The sequence below is a fragment of the Ptychodera flava genome, chromosome 11, assembly GCF_041260155.1.
Source record: "Ptychodera flava strain L36383 chromosome 11, AS_Pfla_20210202, whole genome shotgun sequence".
NCBI lineage: Eukaryota > Metazoa > Hemichordata > Enteropneusta > Ptychoderidae > Ptychodera > Ptychodera flava.
The window spans coordinates 22646069-22673435 of NC_091938.1; the positions used below are offsets into that span (position 1 = coordinate 22646069).

The 27367-nt window shown below is 39.9% G+C and overlaps 1 protein-coding gene across 1 annotated transcript; it reads right to left on the reverse strand.

The window, feature by feature from the left end:
- Positions 1-296: 296 nt before the first annotated feature.
- On the reverse strand, positions 297-26277 carry LOC139143842 (cytohesin-interacting protein-like). The gene is made up of 7 exons (XM_070714423.1): positions 25827-26277; positions 15001-15056; positions 11290-11341; positions 9869-9971; positions 8742-8838; positions 7297-7363; positions 297-6368 (listed from the first exon to the last, which is right to left on the reverse strand). Exons 1-7 carry the CDS (start codon positions 25947-25949, stop codon positions 5535-5537), a joined length of 1332 nt encoding a protein of 443 aa, XP_070570524.1. The 5' UTR covers positions 25950-26277; the 3' UTR covers positions 297-5534.
- Positions 26278-27367: the final 1090 nt, after the last annotated feature.

Consider the following 27367-nt stretch of genomic DNA (forward strand, 5'->3'; position numbering starts at 1 on the left):
CTAGTCCAGACTAGAATTCATTCACTGACGATGAAGTGGTGTGTAAGCACAGCCAGTCCTATGCATTTCAGCAAACTCTAGGGTGTACAAATATGATTTAAATACCATCAAAAGTTACAGCAGTGGGAGCCCTCAGTGATGAAGAACAGTCTGTATTTTGTTGCTATATTTACCCCCATGGCATCAATACTTGGTTGAACCCCATGGTAGCAAATGGTGCATTTGGACCATCACATTTGAACATTGGGGTGTACGGGTTGTCTATACTAGCAATGATCAGACGGACAGACACTTCGTGAAATGTGCATCAAATTTTATTTCTGAGAAGTTCATGATATATATGACAATTCATTCAATGAACAAAAAATTATATTACATCCAGCCTCAAAAATCAATCACGTACTGCACGGTTTGTAAATTGTCTAGATTTGGAATGCTATGAACTCATTTGATTAACATTTACAATTTCATTGACATGGTGTTTGCCAGGACAGCTGAAGCAACTTTCAATGTTTTTCTGTCATATTTTCTGATTAAATACTGATACTGTACATTAGTGGTAAACTTTTTGAGATTTGCATCCAAAAGAAAAGGAGTTTCAACCCTGACATGGGCAGGCCAATATTTTCCTTCAAGTGTGCATTATCCCCCATAGTTAGGCAATAATGTTTTTATTACATGCCATCTCATTTGAACAACCTTAAATTATGTAAAATACCTTTCACATGTGCGATAAAGCTACATTTTTTCAAGCCTTTGGCTATTCCAAGGCTCCTTTGAAAGAACATGGTCGATGCATCAAAAAATAGCTCTATTCATCAAGTATCAATACATGTTATTGGACTGGTAACCATGGCAACCAGGGTATACAAGGTTCACTGGACCAGGGATGCTCTGGATGCTCTTTTGTTCAAATAAACACTCAGACTCTGTAAGGCACATCAAGGCATGTAATAAAAGATTTTAGTTCAAGTTGATGAAGCACAGCAAGTTCAATCACATTTGAACATCACTCATAGTATGTATCATTTCATGCTGTCCCTGTTTATCAGATCGTTGTCAAAGTGAATGTTTTATCGGAATGTTGGTATTTCAAAATTACAGTTTTGGTGGAAGAAAAAGTTATATTAATACACATGGCCGAAACTTAAAAAAAAAAAGAAATCTCAAGTTTATGGAGATTCATTCTGACAAGAATAGTAGCGTGGAGTTTTGATGCCAAAAGTGTATACGTACAAAAGTGTGACACGTAAGTGTACATTGTGCAGTTCTACTGTTAATGACTTAAAGGGAGAGAATGTGTAAATTATGTCAACTTTTGACTTTTTTTTGGTTCCATATCACATTGATCAGTGATCAATGCAAATCTATAGTATGTGTGGAGAAGCCATGTCCTAGCCATTTCAACATGATTTGCAGGCAACACTGAAGAATTGTAAATGACACACAGAAAACGTTTTACCTACAAATCCAGACATTGGATTCATTTTGACAACATGGCATGATACATATTGTTTTATTATGAATCTATGAGCAAAGCTAGCAATTGGCTGCACTGGTGAAGGAAGAACCCCAATATTGGTTGTTCACATTTTACAATAATACTGAAAAAAGGCAAACAAAAGTTGTGGACGCCGACTGTCCCTGTACACCAATGTCTTCGCCTCGAACATAAAAACCAAAACAAAATGAATTTGCCTTGTCACAAAAGTAGTGAATTGCATAACAATTCTCAAGAGTTAAAAAAATGAAGAAAGAAAAAAATTAGGTAAACATTTAAAAAAAAAGACGCTGAGTATACATTTTGCACATCAGAGAAGTTCAAAATACAAAGTAGTGCTTTTGAGAATAATATCTGCATCTTATTAGAGCTGAAAATATGCCAGGCACTACAGCTCATCTCCTTGTCGCTTTGAGTCAATTAGAGCCCAAGTAACAGCAACTTATATGTTTTTTTGCATATATTACATTTTCTGTGTAAGTGGGTTGAATACCCAGTATTTCAGACACTGTATCATGTGTCTACTTTTATTGTCAGCAACATGTATGTCTGCACATAAATTTACGTTGTTGTCAAAAGCAAACACTGAAGAGTTGATAATAGGTATTTCAACATGCTACAGGGAGTAGACGAAGAGCTGCAATTTACATAGAGAAAAAATTCCAGAAAAACTTGTCAAAGTTGCAGTTACTTGGGCTTCATTGGATGAAAAATCACATTTTCTACGGCAGAACTAATTTGAATACTTTTCATTTTATCCAGCAAAATAGCAATATCATAGAAATTAATTTAAAGGTGACCTGCACCAAATTGATATCAGATTTATAATACACATTCTCATTGGATGACAAAATGCTTCTTTGAAAAACACAGCCTAGTGTTAGCCAATCAGGATAGGCATTTTATTGAGCGGACAGTCTGCCAAATCAATCAATAATTCTGCTACCTTGCTAATAGGTTTAAAAGGTCTACAGCATGAACAGAGGTGAAGGTCAAAGGTTCAACATAAAGGTTAAAGTCAAACATATCCAGGTTAATAGAAAGCCACATATTGTATAGATCATGCTATTTTTCCCCTAAAATAAAATATTTTCATATTACAGGAGTGAATTCAAGACAATGTTCCTGTTTACAATGTAAATAATTAAATTGTGCCTTGATTCCCAGTATAATATTACCATCGTATGGTAGCCTAGACCCCTGGCTATGCTGTTATTTAGGAGTTAGATTGTCAGAGGTGATGAAAAAGCTATGATAGGGAAAGTGCAAGAAAATCTTGCAGTGTCATGGCAACCTGAACTTAATGAAAAATGCCAGTTACTCAGAATTCCCAAACTGTACAAAGGCGACTACGGTAAAGTGTAAGGTCACGAAAAAAATGCTTTGATTATCGTTTGAAAAATGGCCGTAAGTGTTGTATTTGTGTTGTCATTTCAGCAATTTGGATTTCAAGAAAGGTGTAAAATCCTCAAAAAAGTATAACTTCAAAATAAAAGGTGACACACGGAGTTTAACCCTTCACTGCTATGGTTCAGCCCAACCACATCGTTTTCAGTGATGATGCTGGACCTCTACATTGGTAAATAGGGGTGAGTGAAGTGAAAGAGACAACGTCACCAACATGGGAAATTATTCTGCTTCATTTAATTTTGAGAAGTTTTGGTAAAAGAACTTGTGGTCGTGTCACCATCGCCATCAGTTGGTGTTAGTGAGATATATCAAAACTTGGATGATGTAATGTCTCGTATACCTAGGGTATTCGAAAACTTTTCATGATAGTCGGCATAATATAATTCATAGATGCCAGGGAAGTTTAGAAACTTCACAAGTGACTGTAATTAGAAAATAGCCGGTCTAATATCGATACATTTTCAGCCAGTATTTCCAGCGCCTGGCTTAAAACGAAGACCGTACAATTTAGAAATCATATCAAAGAGTGACTGCTGAGTTTTGTAACGTTCTTGCTTGGTCAAGGGTTTAACCCTTCCCCACGGCGTTTTGGTAGATCCCTATTGTTTTCAGTTGAGTAGGTGAATCTATTTACAAGGAGAGTGGGGTGGAAGGGCAGAGCGTCAGAAACAGTGTAACACTTTCATTTTTGAATTGTAAGAATCAACCAGAGAGGGTGACTTTGTCCTTCGGATGGAGCCATCAATATATCTATCGAACTCCACCATGATACGTAGAAAACAATGACCAACGTGTAGTCTATTATTCAAATACATTTGGAAAAATAGAGTGTACAAAAAACTTCCATGAAAAATCCATGCTTTGCAAGAATTTGGCAAGTAAATGAGACCAGGAAATTAGTGGTTTTATTTTTAGTAAAACATCCTGGTTATCAAATTACAAATAACGATAAAAATGAAATCTCAGCCCTGCACACTCTGTTCTAATACTCTATTTCAGGGTGAACGGTATTCCAGTAATTTTACGGGAATATTGTTCAGAGTAGACTATACTTGTTTTCTGTGAATTAAAAAAATGATGAAATCTCCAAAAGATGAATTGATGTTTTGAAACCGTGACCTTTATGGCAAGGTCACGGCCACTTTACCATCACTGTATGTTGATACAAAAGTTCTAAGTGACATTTAAAGAAACTTCTCATAGATATGATATGGTTTATATTCAACTGGAATTCATATAGAATGACAATCCGGTTAACTGAAAGAGGTAATATCGTAAGTTCCGTGCTTGTGCTAAGTAATTTTTTGTGTGTTTATTGCGTTGGAAACAAATCACTCACACGCTCCAGCATAAAAATAGGAGGATATTGTTTTAACGCTTGTTATTCTGTGATTGTTCAGTTGATTTTTAAATGTGTTTCGTTTCGGAACGTGTCGAACCTTTAAAAGAGTATTTCACTATGTTATGTACAAACAGATGATTGGTTGGTCCAGCGTTGAATTTAGATATTATCATCAATAAAATGTCGGTGATATAACAACGGGAATTCTTCTGTGCGCGTTCCATGAAGCACAAAGTCGTAAGCTACGAGCCTGGGCGCCAGATGGGGAACACAGCACTCCCCTATATACTTGCAAAAACTTCATGTTACCGACCCCAAGACAAATACGCCCCCAACGACGTAAAGTTAGAACTAGATAATTAAACTGACGAGAATATGATATCAAATGCTGCCAGGGCCCCGAAGGTATTCGCTAATGCATGCATGTTTTCATTGACAATTGACATGTATTTTAACATAAATTGCGTCGTATTTGTCTCTGCTGATAATTAATCGGTAAGTGCAATTTTAATATGTTGATACTTGTAGTACAGGGCAGACCCAACACGCGGGATTGCGCCAAGGTGGACACTAATCACCCAAAGATACGTTAAACTAGCTTCAAGGAAAGTTTCTTGTTAAATTGTTAGGAATAGACCGTTCATGTTTTTCTCTCTGATATATGTGGTATTTCCAGAATAGTCACAATATACAGGCCTTTTCTCTAAGAATTCCACTCCTTTTCTAGCTTTCTAAATCATGTGACTGTTTTCATAAAAAATAGAAGGGCGCTTTTTGTCTTCTTTGGAGCCACCCATCACAAGATCTGACTACTCATCACAACTCCCTCGTACGGGTCGCTTCTGAGTACACTGTGAAATATATGTAGCCGGCGGAAAAATGTTATAATAGCTCCCATGAAGATCTCTCGTGCTATGCAAAAAACGCAGAAATATAGAGCGTGTATATTTGGCTATCACAAGACATATCCCGGAGAATCCTGAAGAACAAATGTAGAACAAGCATAAGACCTAGCTCCCAAAGCTGTAATATAGGATCTTTTCGTCGGTTACAGGATTCGCAAACGCTTCGACCGTATACCGTAAAACGAGGAGAGGTCCTGGACTCCCCCTCCCCCCGATCTATTCCTGCAGACGGTGCACTAGAAGTTGCCTTCAAATGGTCATCGAAAACTGTCGTAATGTCCGCAGGTAGCAGATCCAGATTGAAATTTGTAGTCAATTTATGATAACGCTGCTTGAAGTCGTATTTGTGTGAATGTGTGTAGAGGTGCTAGTCACATTACATCACTGTATCCTCTTCATCGTCGTTCAAGGGTAGCGATGTTTTTGAGAATTCTTCGAGCAGTTGTGCTGTGTCATCATCGGCACCGAAAGATGTATCTTCGTCTTCTTCATTGATAGGTAAATTGCTGTCATCATAGTGGGCGGCTTCGCTCGGCTGTGGGAAAGTGAAGAAAGTTTTACCTACGACATCCCTGTTGTCAGCGACATGCTCGCTGTTATCCCGATGCTCCGACAATCTCTGCTCGTTCTCTTTGACGTCATCGTTGACAACACCGCCCTTTCCCTGCCGCAATGGCAACTCGTCGTCTCCCTCACTCGACAGCTTGCTGTATCTTTGATGCGACGACAGCTCGTCGCCGTCGTCACTGATCGCTCTGCTGTTCCTCTGGAGCGAAACTTCATCATAGCCCGAGTCGGGTGACCGAAGTCCTCTGTCCACCGTGTCACAGGTGTCATTTCCCCTCCCCACGAGGGCGCTAAACACGATCCCATCATCAGCGTCATGGTCCGTACTCGCCGAGGTACCCGCAAAAGTTCGCCTGTCCAACTTGTAATTTTGAATATCAAATTCCTTGGTCGGCGACGGCAGCGGTAGGCTGCTGGTGCTTACAACGGCCTTCCGCATACTCAGCGGGGAGACTCGCTGCTCGCCCGGTACCCGCAGATCCCAACCCGTTGTTAGTGATGTCCTTCCCATATCGAAGATGGCCGACATGTCAGAATAGCTTGGCTCTGAAGTGAGACTGACAGGACGAGTTCTTCTTTGAAGAATGTCCTGTTCTTGCATTTCAAGATTTTTCAGCTCACTTTCCTTCTCATGCAATTTCCTCTGGAAACAATTGGAAATAATGGTATTTTTATCAAACAGGAAGACACGAGATGAAACTGCAATGAAAAACAGCAGCAATTTTTCCAAATTATCTGTACGAAAATGGAATGAAAAAGAGGGAAATTTTATCGCAAACCGGAAACAGACATACAATATTACACCAATCTCATTCTTAAATCTGAACATCACAAACAAAGTATAATATCTGTTCATATTTCAGTAAACCTAAAAAGATTGTTTACGGCGGTTTCCTACACTGACACGGAGCAGTGCAAATCGTAACCATGGAAACATGTAAGTCGGAATTCGATGACAGCAAACTTTGTGATCTGTCTTGTTTTTGTTGCTGTTTCGTTTTCAGCGTAAATTAGCGTCAATATTTCACTTTTGAAATGCAATGCGATATTGCCACACCCTATATTTTACAACGACGTTGCGCCGATTCGAAAATGTCAGACCGTGAGGAGGTCATGAACTGATCACCAATTGTCGAGATGTTGCTCGGACTGCTTTTGAAAAGAGCTGATAAGCATTCTAATAAGTCTACGTAAACAGATCTGCAACTCTCGCCGGCGTTGGTGATGTTGCCGACGAGAACAAATTCCCTGCGAGAGCTTTCTGCCATATGGTTTTTCCGAACACTTCATTTATACGTAAACTGTTCGCGGCAAGACAGTCCGAAGTGCGGGTTATAATAAGCTGTAGAGTACATGGGTGCGTTAGAGCCCTTGCTTGTTTTTTTTTGTCGTTATATCATCTATTTGCAAAAGCAACACAACAAAAAACAAATAATAATAAAAAAACTAAAACCAATAAAGGGTAAAACGGAGCCAATGTTCACTCCCGATTTCACCAGACCGAGTCAAACTCGAGTTAAGTCTTGTACAATCATAAAACAATTTGATCTCGTCTTCAATAGCGTTCTTACCTTTAACTGTATGAGCTTCTTGTGCAGTTTTATTTTGTGTACGTAGTCCTCGAAGACGACAATCAACCTTCAAAGAAAACCAAAGGGCGGTTTAATAGTTACGTATTTACGTAGCTTCGGGACGTGGCGTTCTGCAAACGGCAGCCATAAGGAAAGGTGACCAACTGCATACCCCGGGTCCTAAAATACGCGTCTCAGAGAAAGCATTTGGCATAGGAAGTTCTGTGTTGGAAAAAAACTGAAAAGGTCTAAAGAATATTGACTCTTTTGGCAGTCATTTATCCTGGTTTAATTTATCGCACTGACATTGACACCACGTATGCAGATACCACACCCAACATATTTCTTAAGAAAGTGTAACAGCTAGTCAACATATACTCGCAGAAAATCACGGACCGAAAAAAGACAACCTAAAATAAATAGAATCTGATCGTCGTAACGCGAATTCCAGAACCAAGTTTAACTTGAAATACGGCGCGCCTAACAAGGTAATTATTTTCGTCGTATGAAAAGACACACGGCATTAACAACCACATGACGAAACGCCCTGACAGTAGCATTCATACTGCAGCAGAAATATGGATACTACATGTCGTGCGCCACCAAGCAGTTCCTTGCCAAAAAAGCAAGTTTTCATATATTCTCCGTCGCACTCATACTCACTACCACTATTTTTTTCAGATGCGACATATCGAGATGGTAGCACCTCAGGTTATTTCATGATGTTATTTTATTGTTTCTTGTTTCGTGTGAAAGCTATTTCTATTTCTATTTCAATGTCAACGTTCATGTGTGTTTATAAAACCGATTTTTTAATTACTCTTTAAATCGTTCACATTGATCTCACGTCTGGTATGTTCACATTGTCCTTGAACTTTGTTCAAACTGCAACACAGAAATTGGTCACACGTGTTATTACTGAGTATTTTAAGGTAGTTCGCGCCTCGAAAGTGAAAGACTTAAACCTCCCCTCAAACTTCCCTCCAGAAAACTTTCAACTATTTTCTCTTTGAAAAATAGGATTAAAAATCAGGGGTCACCGTGCAAATTTTGGTGCTAGAGTGACAAATTACCCAACATTTACCGAATATTTGAAATTAAAAATGGCCGCCATTCCCGTGTTAAACTCTATGGAGCAAGATGAAATTTCGATTTTCAAACAAATAAGACAACGAAACTTGTATTATTCTGCGAGATTCAAAATGACACAAGCGGTAGACCAAAAAAGTACTGTAAAAAATTAGCTTCAGAAACCCCCCCCCCCCCCCCGAGCGTATTCAGTCTACCTTGAAAGTTCTGAAGCCAAAAGCGCAGTCCTGTAAACTGAGACGGGCGTGCAAGTAAACGTATCCGTGAAACCTCCGTTCTCAAAATATACATGGATAAATGTGTAATTTCCCAATATCTTTCATTCTGCCAGTCTAAAAGGCATTGATCTCGCTTACCTAAGATCGCACCCGGACGAGGATCGAATTTCAGTGACTATCTGTTCATGTTCCAAATTCATGACACTTGTTCCATTCACGGAAGCGATGGTGTCTCCTGTGAGAATATCATAAACATACAATATTGAAAGGTCTTACATTGTCACATACTACAATTTGTGTTCAGCTTGCTTTTTAGGTCTTTTTCGGAAGTTAGAGACCCTACAAATAGGAATTAAGGTAGAACGCACCTCGGGGACAGACATTCGGGCTCTCAAACTTTTACAATTCTCTTCTGATATACCACATGTGGGGTTCATTTTAAAGTGCTGGGCTTAGTTTTTTGAAATTCGAAAATTGTATTTTTCTCCATAGAGTTAACACAGGGGTGGCGGCCTTTTGAATTTCGAATATCGGTAAATCTTGGGTAATTTGTTTCTCTAGTACCAAAATTTGCACGGTGACCCCCTATTTTTATTCTTGATTTTGAAAGAGAATGATTGAAAGATTCCTTGAGAAAAGTTAGAGCAAAAGTTTAAGTCTTTCACTTTCGAGGTGCATATTACCTTAATCAACATATATCAGCTATTGTACCGTAAAGACACGTGACCAAACAGGTTGCTATCGAATTTCTTCCTCGTATTTCCCTATTATCGGCAGGTTTCTCTTGAAACCCCTTGTGGTTCCTATCGAGAGTACATATATCTATGACACGGATTTCCCACAATCCCACGTCTAGTTGTAACAAAATTACACATGAGAGCCGTGTGGTGAAGCTTAAATCGGTGTTGACAGAACTCTGGGAACACTTTCTGTCACGAATGACAATGTAATTAGGATTGTCATTATTTGTACCGCATTAGCCGATGCTGCGGAGGTATCCTAAAGTATGTACGACGCAAACGCGTCTTGAAACTTTTTTTCCTAAATCAAGACATGAAACTTAAACACTATGATATCGAATATTTCATGAATGTGAACCCTTTCACAGCCCATGTCGTGGTGATTTTGTGTCCAGAATGACAAAAATTCTCCTTTGCATTATTTGCTTGCGATAATCAATGTCGTAATTTGCCCATGACTCATGTCTGAAATGATTGTGACCTCTGCGATATTGATAGATATGCTAAAGCAATCAAAATTAATACCTGGCCTCATGCCAGCTTTGTAGGCGGGACCATCCTCTTCCACATACGATACAAAACTGACGATTTCAGTTTTTGAGGTTTCTTTGTGATAGATCCGGTAACTCTGGAAAAAAAAGGAAAGTACCGTTACGTTGCTGTCCTGCTGTAATAAAGACAATCATGTGGGTTTTTATCTGCTCATGCAAGCACTCATCGTCCACCAGGTGTTGATGAAATGGCCCGTTCATCATCAGCAGGTACACGGGGCCAGTCACCTGCCGGCAGCCTGGCGTGCCACAAGGGCCTGTGACCCTGACGTGCCACATGGGCATACGACCAGGAACAGAAACCTGCAGTACATTTAATTTTCTTTTTTCCCGGTATGAATATTTCTCATGATATGAAACAAACGATAGAGCATAGAGGACTTGATTGAGGCAGGTGTTGTCATTACAGTTATAAAATGCTCGACGCAACTTTATTTTTTAATAAAAATCTGGGTCAATTGTTAACTATTGAATATAGGTGTTGACCCTGGCATGTTTACACTGTATTAGACGTAAAAATCGATTCATGTCATGACTGTTTCAATACCACTCCACACGTGACCTTGACGATTAAAAACCGCAAATATGTGGCCCCGTTTCCAGGTTTTGTATCGAGCGTAAAACTTCTCATCGACCAATTTCAAAAATTTGGCTGACTTAATACTTTGTTATCATGAAAGCTGAACACTTCAACTTTAGCATGGTTGTAATGTCAGATCTACAAGTTCTAGGTGTTAGGTTAAGCAAAGAAAAATAAAAAGTTTGTTTCTCATCCTTAACATATTTCAAAAATGATGCGGTGACAAGGGAATTTTTTACTCTGAATTTTTTATCCTTCAATCAACAAGAACGCGGAAAAACATGAAAACAAGATAGAATGCACACAGAGATAAATGCACAGCAGTGTTGCTTTATTATTTTTGTATAGCAACAGTTCTGTGGTTTGACTTTTATTGCAGCAATTAATGCACAGTTTTGACACTTTAATTTAATATAACAGTGACATATGTGTACAGTTCTGAATGGAATGTTAGCGTCATTATTTTGTTTACGGTTCTGTTTTATACAGGACTGTGTTATGCACTGTCGTCGCATATTTTTCCGTTTATTAGTTTGTATTTTATTTTCTCATGAGCGAGGAAAAAGGTTTACGCGGCGGGTCTGAATTGACGCGCGCGAGAATGAGACACAAACTTTTTTTATTTTTCTTCGCCTTAGTTATAACATTTAATAAGATAACTTTTCTGGCTTCTCAGATTGTAAGAGACAACATTGGCATATATAGTTCGTTGCTTGTAAAATCTTTGCGAGCGTGTGACCAATGTCATTTTAGTTAACAGTTCAAAACAGACGAACGATAAGAGACCAGTCCCTTTTCCTTTGGAGACAACTTACCTCAAGGTCAAATCCATACGACCCCAATCTCGGCCTAACAATGATAGTTCTCCTGTATAAAAGAAAATAAATAAGATACCGCTTTACATGTAATTAGCCACTCGAATTTGAAACAAAATTTGGGACACTTTGAGAAAGCTGTGTGGGTGTATCGAATCGATGCTAGACAACGAGCGGGATTTAAATTGTAGTTTAACTTGTGTTTCATAATAACACAAATATTGACCGTTTTGCTTAGACAGCTACCGGGCACGTTCTGAGACCTTAGCAGACTATGTACTTCGAAACATGCAACGGTTATCAGTGTTACTAAGAATGTTTGCTTTTTGCAAATGTATGTATATATATATATATATATATATATATATATATATATATATATATATATATATATATATATATATATATATATATATGCCCAAGTCCGGGTGCGAACTCGCATACGATTGCTTCCGTGCGAGCATTTTGAACTTTTAGTGATTCAACAGTGAACGGTGGAGATTTAGAGAGGATATCAGGGAACAGATCTTTCTGGGTTTCGACGACGCTATTCAAATGATTAATATTTATATAAAAACTAGACGTCACAATCTCACGTTTCTGCCACTGACTTGATAGTGATTTTTTTCTCGGTAAACTTTCACATATGCTGAAACCGATGACCGCATGCATCCGGTCACGGATTGAGAATAAAACGATGCATAGTGTAGATACACAGAGTCCAGGAAACCACACTCCAGTTACAAAATGAATTTTCTGCGAACTTTAATTTCAAAAGTGTACAGATATGAGGTGAAGGCAGCGTGCATCTCGCGAGTTGAAGTTTAACATTTCGTTTGTCCTCGTATAGCATTTCTTTCACAATCAAGAACAAAATCAAGGCAGGGCTACAGTGCGAGTTAATCTGTTCACCCCCAATTCCCTGTAAAGAGGTCCACATTCCCCAATGAAAACAATCGGAATGGGCCAAACCATGTTGGTGACAGGACAGTGACTTAACAGGAGCAGATTCCCTAGCATTTACTTTGAAATTCAAAAATGTCGACGCTCTTTCCCCTTACTCTAAGGGGAAACAAGTTTTCGATTTTCACAAAACCAAGATTGCGTAAACTCCATTTCCCACACTCGTTACAAATGAGTTCATACAGGACTTAGACCGGCAACGATTTTGAGAGTGCGATATATGGCCCTATGGGCTCACTTTGCCCGTAAAACTTACAGCCCTAGCCTAGCAGCCCAATAATGCATCATGTCGAGGAAAAGATACAAAATGTATCACGTGTACTGTAGTTGAACGAGTGACATTCCAACAGTGAAACAAGTTTTTAGAGGTCACACACCTGACAATATCCATCAGATACAATCAACAGTCCCTCTGTACAATGTACAATCCAATACAAATGTTGAGGATTCAACACCAGGTATAGGAATATCATTTGTTAACAAAATGAATTATTTCACTAAATTTACTAGCTGGTCCAATTACAAAGGGAGGAAGGTTAAGGCTAAATTACCTTGAGAACCGACACCTTATCAGTGTATTTTCGTGATTTATATGGATTTACTTGAATTGTTTCTCACAGTCGATAAGCTATGGTACAAGAATTATAAATTATTAGAAACCTGTGAGGGCGGGGAATCGGTTCAATTTGCCATAGTTAACTCAGTATCTTTCTCCCTCTCCTTCCGGCTCCCTTCTCTCTTCTTATTCTACCCCTCCCTCCCCTCTCAACAAGAAAACGCGCTAAAATAGACTACAATCAGCGTTTCACCGGTGGTAGGCCTACCTTGTTGAGGTACTTGACCAACAGAAATAGTTTTGAAGGATTTTCAAGTCAATTCCAAAACAGAGGTATGTACGCGAGGCGTTAGTCACAGAATCAAAACTGCAACCCATGAATGGCTCAGCTCTTTGCAGAGTCTGACATGCAAATTATTTCAATGAATTTTCTAAGAATCAAAACGCACGATTGCCATATCTGCGTGACCAGTAAGCGCATTGTATGAGATCGGAAAATATACTCGCCAGCAAGGTAATGAAGTCAGTTTATCACCAAAACAGAGCAACGAAACGCCATGTCCAGTAACTTTCAGGTTTAGTGTCTCTACAGAAAAAATATCTTTTGCACGGTCTCATAGAATAGAACCCATCCCGTGCATGTGCAATAACACGTGTAACAAAAACCTACCCATTCAAATAACTGTAAAGACAGTTTGACATTCGTTCCCGGCAAAACTCTGATGAAAATTTTAAAAAAGTGTATACCAAGCTCAGAAACCGAGAGAACACTATAACTGAGCTTTTTAATGAACCATTACAACTATAAATTAAAATGCTCAACATTTGTACTAAAATGTCATGGTTAGCTTGTGTTTCGCTGTGAAGTTATTTATGTTATTCTGCAATCTGAAATATGAGTTGGCGGTTGTCAAATACACGTACCTACTGAGGCCCTGATTAGAATCAGAAACAAACGGCGTGTGATTGACATATTTATGCTATATACAATTAAATAGATCAGAGTAATATTTTATAAATCGACAAGAAGGTATGGGGAGGGGAGGACTTTGTCGTACGGGGAAGACTTAGGGGGCGCCCCTAGAATTACCCGAAATCAGGGTTCAATGCTCTACCTAAGTTCACGACTACCACCAGAGTGCGCCACTGAAAATTCTACTATGCTTTCCTAGTTTTACAGTTTGTGAGGTCTCAATTTGAAACTTGTTCGAAATTTTATTTGTTTTTTATTCGAAAATGTAATTGGCTTTTCCCACTGCGTTGCCAAGACGACAATTGCCTAAGAGAGAACGTTCGTTGTTCACCATACATGGCTTCACATACAGTATTTTGGGGTTTGCTGTGTAAAACTTGGCCGCTGGAACTATTCTTTCGAGGGCCGCTTCCCATGTGATGACGTCATAGTTCTATCACGAACATGCAAACGACAACATTTGCCCGAAATGTTTGATAGAGCTTTCGGACATAACGGGTTCAAGGCTGAGGAAACTGGTATTTTGTTATAAAAATATTTTGATGAAAATACGAAAATTTCACGTCTGGGAGTCCGATAAAAAACAAAAGCGAAAAATAGTTGCAAAATAAACAAAATTTGTCCTATTTATGCTGACAGCAGACAGTGTCGCGCATGCGATGATATACTAATTCTACAAGCGCCGATCAGTGTCGTTCGTACAAAGACCTTGTACAAAAATAAGTCGCTCTCGTCGCAGTTTACATAAATTGTTGTCCATTCGGAATATCGATTTCAGGATCCATCCGAAGTCTCCCAGACGTGTCTGAAACCTAATCCAGACTCGTGGTTGTTGTTGCGAACAGACGACGATTTATCGGGGTCAGCCAAGGTCACCAGCGTTGGCACAAACAACAATAGGGAAGTCTGCGAGTCTGAAAACCTGACGTTTGTTCGAATTTGGCTTACTGTCCGCTTCACAAAACAGCAGACTTTAACTGTAAATTTTCAGTATGTTGAGTGTCGAAAGACTTCATAATAATAATCTGAATGTGATATATCACTTATATCTGCGCATGATCTGATCAAGATGACACGCGTCCAAGGCTCTCGACAATACTTTATCTGAAAATGATTGTTTCACGGTAACACAGTTCTCATAGTGCTGGGTTGACTTAAAAATAAACCTTATCATATCATGGTTTATCTGGAACACCTGACAATATCCCCAATTACGTACCGCCTTGCATTGTCTTTGTCCGTGATTATCTCCCTATCTTGGATAGTTGCCTTTATCTGCAAAAAAAGACGAAAATACAATTAGTCCATAGATTAATGGCCGACGACACTGTTACATCAGGAACAGACACACATAAATAAGCACTTCCTAGCAACGGATGGAAGTTGTAATGTATCATTTGGCCCCGATCGTTGTTTTTGTGGTCATATTAAATCTCTGTAAATGTATGGAGTTGTGTCATTAGTTCACCACGGTATCGTGTATTGTCGCGATTCTGATTTTGTGAGAACTGTGTGTGTCATTAGCCATCTTAGACTTGACATTGTGAAAACTGTAGTCAAACGATAACCAATTTTTAATTTTTAATAATCTTTATCACTAGATTCTGTCGGATGAATCCGCAAATTACCTTTGAAGTATTTTCCCAGCTAGTGATGCGTGGGTTAATAATATTAACTTGTATAAGGAAGCATAGGGCGATTGTAAAGGGCACATCAGGCAGGGCTATCGAGTCATTTCAAAATATATATTGTTTCTTGAATGCAGTTGCTAGGATTTCCAATATAGAATGGGTACGTAGCAAGGGCGTGAGTACGCAAATCTTTCCCAAAGTTCCGTACCGGGACATTGCTCTCAAAATATATCTCTGGAGATCGCATATGCCTAGCTCGAGGAATGGGTCAGGGGAGGGAAAGCAATGTCATCAGGCAGACTGACAAGACGCATAGGCATAGCGATAGACACAGGGCGGCAGCGATCAAGGTGATGATGATGATGATGATGATGATGATGATGATGATGATGATGATGATGATGATGATGATAGCGATGGCGACAATGATGATGATGTTGAACAGGGGGAGGAGGATGTGAAGCAAGAGGAGGAGGGTGATAAAGAGACTGAGAGAAAGAAGGGGGCATGATGGCGAACGATCTTCGCCCAAATAGTCCCTTTCATGCTGGACATATGGTTGGGAACACGGGTCGACAAAACAGTTAATTACGCTGAACGCTCAGGTCAGTGGAGACGATGAGACAGCTAAGAGAGACCAGACAGATACATGGACGATCCTGGGAAACAGGGTGACGTCATATATCTATTCTTGTCGACCTTGTCAATTTATGGCACTGCGTATTTCTATCAAACGACGTAAAAAAACCAAATACTTATTTCAGTCTTCAAGTCCCACTAAGGGAGTTCTGCGCATGTCTGGCAATTGCTGGCATCGAAAATAGTCATCCAATTGTATTTCAAGATGTGGAGATAACCGTGTGACCAGATCACATATTTTATCAACACCACTTGAGTGAACGGGTCCGTGATTTTTTTTTTTTCGCCAGTGGAGGCCAAACATGCCGTTACCATGGTTGTGCATGTACCGCGTCACATTACCATGGCGACTAAATCATCCGATAACTTTCGTTATCGTTTAGAAGCCGTGGACTTCCTCCAAACCAGAAACAACGAATTATTTGTCAGAAGTTTACGAGCTGCTCTGATCATTTGCCTCGAAATATTACCAGTTATCGGACGCTGTGGTGTGTTTTCCAGCATGAGCGGATGGGTATAAGGAATGTCATGATCGATTTTGCTATAAACAACTTCGTGGGTTACAGATTCGCGACGGCAGACGAGCCCCATAATACGTTAGTTTTGAGACTGTCAGCACTAAATCTGCACATCATATCATAAATATGTGTGGTTTAAAATGACAAATTTGCTCCGTAAGAGCCAGTTTTCTCCAGTACTTGCCCAGATCAGTGTAACGAGTGTGAAATTCAATAACTTGTAATGTTGATTCCCCGCAGTCTTAGAACTTTTTTCAGATTCATAATTGAGATGGAATGCGTGTTAGCTTCGAGTGTTCCAGCTTCACCGTGTTCAGGAGAGAATGTAGGTCAAAATGTGTGCTCCCCGCACTGAATGCTGGTCAATGTTCAAGTACTTTCTCGACCACCCTTCGATTCCAACTCATTGTTTTCCGTTGTGTCGCTGGACTGATCGATGAGATCTTTGGGTGAAAGGTCGACAGCTTGTCGCTAGGATACACGTGACGACGCGTTGCCACAGATACGGACAGAAAGGAAAAGGTTACACAAACGTTGAATCAACACGGACAAACTTGAACATGCCGCACGCAAAGAGTGACAAACTCGTCTTCAGACGAGAAAAGCGTCTCCGCGCAAGAGTACAATCTGCTCACAAAGTAAAGTCATGTCACAGGCGCCCGTTGATTGGGTAGTCTGCTTGATCGATTGATCGTCTGCTCGATCTATCGATCGCGTACCCGATCTGCCCTCCACTACGACCTAAATACCCCCAGGTTGCAATGGAGGGAAGGTCGAGTAAGCCATCGATAGACCGAGCAGACGATCGATCAAGTAGACTACTTAACCCACGGGCGCCTGTAAGTCACAGATTTTGGTGCGTTACAGTCTAGCAATTTTTCGATTGCGATCTACAGTTTCCGCATCTTTCCAACTAAAATGACACATAGATAAGAAGTACAAACGGAACCATTATGCCTAACATTAAACTATTCCCAAATGTTGAAACATTTCTAAGGCTGTCGGGAAGTGAGTCATTGCTACCGAACAGATTGTCTTATGATTTTTACAAAAAAGTTAAAATAACAGGTGTATTCCTTGATAGGGGTCACCGTGTCCCGACATTGGCAGCAAGGTACGATGGTTGGTTTTGTGACATGGAGGAAGTCGTCGCTGAAAATTGAAGCAAAACTCAAAAGATATCAAAACTTTTGATAAACTGGAAAAACCCCCACTTCACGGCACAGCTGTTCAAATATTCCTGGAAAGACGCTTTCATTGGTTATGACTCTTTTATCTACCCTTTGATTGACAAAGTTTAGCACTGTATCGCTTCCCCGTCGATTTCAGGTCCTTTTTCAAATCAGCAAAAATACTCGATAATCGCATATCACGACTCCTCGGCCGCACGACCATATTACTATTTAAAAGTTCACCTAAAGTTAGAGGTCACTTTCTTGTCCTGTCCGGTCAGGTCACTAACTCCCAACCGGCCTTCCAGACGATACAGATGGGGTGTATGTCAGTGACAAGGGGCAATCGAGGTGACTGATGACATTGTTTAAGGTAGTTCGCGCCTCGAAAGTGAAAGACTTATCCTTTTGCTCAAAATTTCCTTAAGGAACCTTTCAACCATTCTCTTTCAAAATCTAGAATAAAAATTGGGGGTCACGGTGTAAAGTTTGGTACTAGGGAAATAAATAACTCAAGATTAATGGCCGCCGTCCCTGAGTTAACTCTTTGAAGAAAACAAAATTTTCGAATTTCGAAAAACTATGCCGGTGTACAGTTTTGTTACACCAAGAGCTTTAAAATGAACCCCCACATGTGGTATATCAGAAAAGAATTGTAAAGTTTGAGAGTCTAAATTTGTGTCCCCGAGGCGCGTTCTACCTTAAAACCACATTCTGTGGCTAAGACGGAATATGTTGCGCTTCAAGTCCACACGATGGATATGCAAATGATAACAACAAATTGACTTCACTCGGGCTGTTACGATCTATGACTCAACGAGGTCCGATTAAAAAGGTCCACTCTATTAACATGAACTCAAGCTTTTGGAACAAGGAAACACTAAATCACCCATTTGATATATTTAGAGGGAATTCGAAAGAGGCTCCCCACCTCGGCTATTAAATTGTGCGTGTAAAGTTTGTATTTTTTACGTTTCCGGCCTGTGTTGCAAGACTTAGTGTTCAGTATAGTGAATTGTGTATGGTTTGCAGGGAAAGCTATGTTGATCCGCAGCAAGAAGCGAGTTTAGAATGAAGAAAGTACTCCAGTAACATTTCATTTACTGCCTTCTCTAATTCTACGTACCTTCTTTCTCTCGAAAGATACTAATATTGTCACCACCCTAGGGAGTATTTTCATGCATTAATATTTGTGTTTCTTTCTTTTTTCAAACATATAAACGCGTTTTAATTATATGGAAGTATATGTGTATATATTAGGAAAGGCGTCGTAAAAACAATATATCATATCAAAAATTCACACTCTAGCTACTACACTAATATAGCCGTTTAGCGACGGGGAACGTGCCGTTTCAAAGATCTGAAGCTAAAAGGGATCTCCGAGGTTCCGAGGCTCCGATGGCCGACACTTAAATTTCGCACTTGTGCCGACCAATATTCTTTTCACTTTCTGCGTATTGTTTTTTTATTCTTTGAGTGAGCGTAACTCTGTATTTCTAGCCAAATAAATGGAAGTTGAAACTGAACTTGAACATGAACTGCCCGCGAAATCACGTTCGTCAACAGGTGACATGGCCTGCCCTGTTCACGACCGTGAACTTCACGATACTTTTAGGAAAGTCATACCTCTGGGTGAAAATATATTACTCTTTTTATGAGTAATACACGTGGCAGTTTTAAGTGATGAATATATATATATATATATATATATATATATATATATATATATATATATATATATATATATATATATATATTATATATATTATATATATATATATATATATAGAGAGAGAGAGAGAGAGAGAGAGAGAGAGAGAGAGAGAGAGAGAGAGAGAGAGAGAGAGAGAAGATTTGAAAGTTACTGATACAGCTGCACTTTGTTCATCAAGTGAGTAGAAGTGTTATATGAAATGCAGAACCACAAAGTTGTTTTTCCCAAAGAACATTCAACCTGAATAAACTTGAGATCGTGAATGAAGTCATGTGACGCCATTATTTTGGATTCACTTGCAGGTTCAAAGGTGAACTTTTAAGTTTCAATGAAAATACACTGAGTCAGCGTGGCCACTTTCTGTTATTATCGAAACCCACAGGCAAAGCGGGTCAATGAGCGGCGTGCGCAAATCAGCTGATCTGTCAGCGTCTGGCGATGAAAGATGACCCTTGACCCGAATAAGCCGTCTGGACAATACATGGTATTATTATTATAGCCATATCATCTTTACTGTTTCTATAATTGTCTGGGAAATAGTTGTTTACAAAACTCGGATCCATTTTCCCTCAAGGTTGTCTGTGAATATTGCTCAATTACTCATAACAGAGCTCTCGAAATGCCGCCATCCAGTTCACTTTACCACGCTTATCAAATTTTACGTGCTCACTTTCACTCATGGAAGCTGGGTTATTGTTCACCGCGGTACACGTGTATTGGGTCTCACAGACCTCGTTGACCGCGTGCGAAACCATTTAAAAGGTCATATTGGGAAACTCGCTCCTTTTAATTTCCAGACGGGTCGTCAAATGGAGTGAATTAATTCCATAATTCGTGGCACAGGCGCAGAATTAAAGGCGTCATGGAGTTTTATATTGCGCCACATCTCAATAATATGCGACTAGACTTTCTGTAAATGCTGATCGTAAATAGTCCACACATTTCCCCACGAATAAAATAATTTTATTGCAAAGTAAAGTTGGCATTTGGATTTCATTTTAGTATGCATTACTTACTAGTACTGTATAGGGTGATTAACTTATTCAGATCTGGGTCGCGAGCATTATCCGAGCTTTATATACGTAAGTTACTAGTTAAGTATAGCGATTAAGTTGTAATCAAAAAATAAATGTTTAGCGCCGACAACAGAGGTTGACGTGTAGGAGCGCTCCATCCAACGACGATGTAGTGTTTTTTATCAAGTTGGACGATGCAAACTTTTTTTTGAATATGAAATCAGGATGTAAAACTTTCGTTTGTCCTAACCTGTTAAAACCTCCGGGGCTCATGAAAGTGTTTATTAACTTGAAGGTAAAAATACGACATGCTCGCTGATGTGAGTCGTTGGCCCTTCTGTTGAATGAACGTGACACACCAGGTACTGTTTTTATTCGCAGGCTTGTTTGACGCAAAATGGTGAAAATTGACCGCTAGTTGTTTCAGGGCAATATCTACGTACAACATACATTAACGCCTATTATTTATCGTTTTTGATATCGTCAGTAATACTGGTCCTGGGTGTTAGTGACCAACTTATACATACGTAAGCCGGGGACTATTTTGACGCACCTGATGCGCGACCGACTTGCAGCGTAATATTCCTCGGGGAAATAGGCTCGAATGGCAGAATCACCAACATATCAACGGCTGTAACGAGCATACTTTGGTTGGTAAATCACCTGGATACAGCACAATGGTCCTATACTTCAGTTTTAGTAATCAACGGATGGAGAATTCAGAGTATTTAACGCTTTGCAATAGAGATAAGTGGGACTATTTTTGTTGATGTTGTATAATTTATTATGTGTTCGCTTACTTGTAACTTCTGTATTCCATTTCCCATTTTTGTTTGTTTGTAAGATTCTATTTCTAGCACTCCGAAATTGATAATGGTTCAGCGAAACAATACAAAATGGAGAGACTTCTAGTCTTTGCCAACATGCTGTGTTGTGCTGCACAAACGTTTACTACTAAGTAGACAATCATAGTTTATGTCGAAAACAAATTACAAAAACAGGAATCGAGAAAATGTCATGGGCGTGTGTCATAATAAACTCGAGTGTTGTTGTTAATTTATACGAAAGTTTGAGCGACTGTGCTGTGCAGAACTTATATATTGCGTAGCATTGCTGTAAGGCACAGACAGTTGAGGGTCCCGCACTAATTTTAAACCTTGATTGTTTGGGCGACCTATATCAAAGCTGCCGTTTTTTGATCACACTGATATTGGTTTTCTTGGCGTGACGGTCACTGCGCTCTAATTTTTGTTGATGTGTCATTTTATGTTTGTTCGATAAAAATTTGGTAGTTTGTATGAACTTGGTTGTGTGTTCCTTATCAATTACGTAATTGGGTGTTTGTTCGTTCGTGTTCGTTTGCTCCACACCGTCTGTACACGCACTGGCACCATCATTCCTACGGCGGTAGCTGTCTGAGCTCAAATATAAGATCAGCTCAAATTTAAGATGCAGAACAGTGTTCTTCAATCCTTGCTTCCTGAGAAATTGGCCTTAAATTATAATGTTCTCCCCGATGACAGGTTCGATTGTCCCCTAAGTCAACCTTAACAACCTTCCTTATTATCACGCTACATTTGCGACGAAGCTTTGAGGTGAAGTAGGTAATTTGTGTTCTTACAGGAGACAGTCATGACACGAATGCGGACTTCAGCCCTATTACCACTCACATGATTCAACCGTTGTCCTCGCTTCGTTTATTTGACCCTCCGGCTAAACCTCATTCAGCGTCACCAACCAACCAACTTTCTAACATGTCAAAATATCACACTGAACATTGCCTTTTTAGCTTTAAAATTTTAGAAAGCGGTCCCCAAAACATTTCAATCGCGCTCAGCTAGAGCCATATTCCGAATTCTGACTTCCTGAATGAATTTTATTACCTACATATCGGCGATAATCGTCTGAATGCCTTGCATTTTGAAGAAATCGTTCCTGAGTTTTTCAGTACATTCATCGACCGAGATATGAATCAAAATGCTGCGTCCCGGCGAACCATACTCCATTGTATAGAAATTCTGGATAACTTATGACATACGTAGACATTTGCTCGACTTGAGAGGAGTAAAAACCACTCTCATTCGACGTTACGTCAACAGTTGAGTGATTTTGAAAACTGTATTTTATTCTTCGCACAGTTGTCTTGTAAAACCCAGATAGTCGTTGGTTCAACAGGTGTCACAAAGAACATCATGTTGCTAAAAAGATGCAAACTTTGTCCACACAAACGTCGGTAATGATCGCTGTACTCACATATTTTGGGAAAATACATTATTTTTTCGTGTGTGCAGATTAGCTTACGATGTCTACACCTAACCTGTTCGCCCCTATACCCTGTAAACAGGTCCACTCTCACCGTAAGTAACAATGGGGTTTGACCAAACCATGTTGGTGGAAGGTTAAATCACCTGGTTAACTGAACATAAATGATTGTAGGATCCCACGGTAGCTCGAGCAAGACATATGGTCCTCAGTCTGTCGAATACTATACATTATAGAGGGGGTGGACATTTTTGAATTTAAACCATTCTCATAAATTTGTTTAAAGGTGTCATAAAGTATCGAATTTCGATGAGAAAAAAAACCCGTCTGTTAACTATGCATCGTACATGCAAACTTCGCTTAGTGAAGCGCTTAAAATCTCAGCAATTGTAGTAATTTAAATGCGCAAAATTACAGAAGAAATATCAAAGCCATGAATTGTCCTGCAAATGTAAGCCTGCCAATGATTAGTACATACAATAATCTGATATTTGTAAACAGCGCACGTAGTATGGGGACGGAAGGACGTTTAAGTTACCACACACTCATTTTGAAAATTCGACAACCATGCGTCCCCGAAATATCGCCCTTCCGCAATCAATTACAAGACGTGGGCTTTCACGGGCCCTGCCCTTGCCAGTCACCCCGGTGTTCGCAAAGACTAAATCAAAACCCGATGAACTGGAAGAAAACCACATCCGCAAAACAATGCATCGAATTGTTTTGTTTGCTTTTGAGTGAGGTCAGACAGCCTACTGCCCACACTATTGTAATTACACAACAATAACAGAACACGGTAGGGCAGAAGCCGCCCCCTTCAAATTGGAAATGACTGGTTTATGACGCATGGCATTGACCCCAGGCGACTACAGCAACACTGTAGACGGATTTCTATGTTTCAATTCGTAGAGGGACCTTAGGCAAGTTTACCACCGTTTAGCACGCGTTGCCGAGGCACAAAATTTCGCGGCTCATCTCCGAAGAGGCAAACTTAATCGCGTTCTGTCACGAAGGTCACCGGAGGTCACATGATAGTTTGTAGAACCGTGATCCCGGAAACTCGGCCAAATTAATACTGTTTTTGAAATGATGAGACGAAACTGACATAATCCATAAGCGTCATTGCACTTCCGCATCAGCGGCGATTTTCAACACGTTTTTTCCTCGTTTTGAACATATTATATAAATTTACCTCGCGACAGTTGTCCTCACTGAACTGAAATCTTTCTGGCGTTTTGTGTGGACGATTTATTGGTCAAGGGCCGTTGCATAAAATAAAGTAATGATCTATTCCTAAAATTAAGTTATTTTAAAGGGCCAGTAGCTGTATATTTCACTAAATTTGTTCTGTATGTCAATTGCAAGGTTTTGTTCTACTTCCCAAATCATGTTTAAACACCCGCTATTTAGCTTGACAACACAGCATCTTCATATGTCAAGTGCAGTGATTATTTACGTTTGAATTCTAGTCCGGACCATAATTCACTTGTAAACAATAGCAATGCAGTCTACACATATACAGGCTGAGTTGACAAGCTAAACACTATTTACCTCAACACACTTTGGGGAGTAGAACAAGAAACTGCAATTGACATTAATCCACTTTCTACCAGGCTCAATAAACAAACCATAGAAAGAGGATTAAAGACAAACAGAGTGGGGAAATCACCAAAAACAAATTACAGCGACTGGTCTTTTAAATTGGTCGTATAGCAATGATTAAACGTCCAAGCAAAAATCTCCCGGCTTAGGTAGGGAATGCTACCAAAATGGCTGGATCTAAAACTGGCTCACGTTGGGATGACCAACCTCATGGAACGTAATAAAGAAATAAAGATTTAATCTTGCCCCGTTAAGATAACACGGCAGCCTTATACAGCACTGTTGTGTTTGAACAAGGCATTATCGCTTCTTGAACACACTGAAACTAGCGTGTCCCTTCGCGTGACATTCTATATCTAATGACATTTCCAGTACCCGCTTCGTGCGACAATTATTATATGTGACAATTTTTTTCTCAACAACCACATCTCTAGTGGAAAAAATAGAATCCCCAAATTTCGTTCAACTATAGTGACTGTAACGAAGGCTTGGTTCCTTTACTTAACCATTACAGTTTAACATCCCAGCACAGGCAACATGTACACGAGTTCAACGTTCGCCCTAGCGGGTCATGCGCGCAACTCCGCACACCTGGGTTAATATTACATGTATTTCGAGCCAGAGCGTTTGAATGCCCGTTCCCCACAATAGACACGGTTACTAGTTTCATACATAGAAAATACACAAACGAAACCATCGCTTGCAGGGTGAGTGGAGAAAAATAAGTGTGGGTGCATTTATTTTCAAGGAGAGTTCCTCGGAACAAAAGAGCCTGGTGGTATTATGCGTGGTTCCTCTCTCCGAGAGCTTACCTTTGATCCCTTCATATCTACAAAATGGCCATTAAACAGTACGTGAGGGATTAGTCCTTCGACTTGCAACTCTAATTTACCGAGGTACGCGGTTCGAAGTGCAGGCATGTGAACTCAGCATTTTTTGGGTGACGTGATTCTTGTTATATTTTCTAGTTCCTTATCCATTGTTGTACGGCGGGTTCAAGGGGGCGGAAACCGTATGTACATAACATATGCGTAAGGTGGGTCTGTCTGTGTGTTCGGAGCCAAAACTAAACAACTTATTTGAAACGGAGGCAATTTTTAAGTGAGTGGGTCAACATAGAGCACATTATTACCGACCGCGATATAAATGAATTTACAACAACATACACTGCAACAATGCGTGTGCTGTGTAAAATTCGAATGTCAGCAAAAAATTGGCATTTCTTAACCATATTACCGTAAGTAGAGGAATTCTTAAAAGAGCCGATATTACGAGGCCAATCAAGCGGCCCGGAGTGAAGAACGCCGAATAACATCTAACACCTGTGTTTTAAAAATGGTAGAAAACAATTGTGGTGGAAAATTACTGCGCTCGGTTGATTTAGTTTTCGATAGTATGGTACTACTTCTTCAAGTCTTATTCAAGGTCGACTGTGAGTAGGACTCACACGCGTCTGGCTTTGTCAACCACTGGGCAAAGTTTTTTACGTACCTCGTCAGCTATCTGTACGTTCGGTGATGTGTGACGACGAGGGTACGGCGACTTCTTCAGCTGCTGCTTGCCGTTAGCCCCGGTTTCCATCGACATACGCTTCATAACTTTCTCGGGAAACATACCGCAAAAAGTGTTGGACTCCTGGTCGCTAAGCCCTTACCCCTCACATGTTAAAGGAAAAACTTTCTCCAATCCTGGGATTAAGTTTAAATAGCTCTTCCCGGTGAATTGCTCAGCAACATAAAGTCAGCCCACGACTGAACTGCCCGGCCCCCTAGCACGCTCTGAATGCAGCGATTGTGTGTGACCTTTCCCCCTTGACGTGTTTTGTGAACTCCGACCCTGTACCGCTTGCGTTTGGCAACGTGTCAAACTGGATTTCGTAAACACGGGCAGACCATTTGAACAAAGGAAAGTGAGCAAGGAGGGTCAAAAGTTGAAATAAAAGCAGGCGAAGCAACCCATAAACAAATAACTTGAGAAACAGCGTTTCTGAATACAATATCCGTATAGTCAACTCACTATGTGGTAAGGTAATTTTCTCGAATTGTCCGGAGGGAGGGGGCGCTGTAATGCTTGTTTGAAAGTAGCTGAAAGTGCCGTTGCACTGAATTATGAACCCCCTTCAAACGATTTTTGTGTGAATTTAGTGAGGAGTGATTTTTTCCAAAATGCTCACGACCATAACTCTGCCGCCCTGACAAGTGTAAAAGCAAAGTGGTAGTCACGTAGCAGAACCAAGTGTTGACTTTATATCGATGGAATGCGGTCATCAAGTCAAGGTGAACTCCCCGCCAGGGTCACCTTTTATTTGCTTTGAATAATATCCTGTACTTAATACTGTTTAAATATCGTTTTCAGTTTACACTGTGGATTTTGTTTTATATCAGCATGTTTCCTGATCAATCAAATTCACGATGAATCATCAAGATGGACGTATGAATCACAGTCACCAGTGGTCTATTCCGCTGTGCGTCTATGCGCCCAATAGACGTGTGTACATATTCCTGAGATGTACACATGTCTATTGGGCGCATAGACGCAGAGAGGAATAGACCACAGGTGACTGTGGATAAAATTGATTATTGTGCAGGGAATGGCAGTTTCGCCGTCCACCGCTTATATTCGGGACAACCCCTTTCTTTGTCGGCAGTAGAAGTGTTTACCCACAACCATCCAATACAGTTGTCGTTGAATGTCCCAATGGTATTTACTTTCTCAAAAATAGGAAGTTAGTTAATCAAAATAGAGGCATAACTCTAAAGAGTCGTGTCATTACAATAAGATGACTTGTTTTTTTGTTTGCTCAACAGTCCATATAATAAATGCAGTCCAGCATAACCTAATCGTTGCACGATCGATGCCACAATAAATGAGTTCTCGCACCCAGGTGCTAAATAAGTCTTTTTTCCATGTAAGGAGTTGTAAAATCTGAACGTTTTGCCTGCAGGTACGCATAAACATACGATAAGTGTACAGTGAAGCCGAAGTTGTGGATTGTGTACTGCAGGAAACTTTCCGTTTCGTTTTAGGAGGCT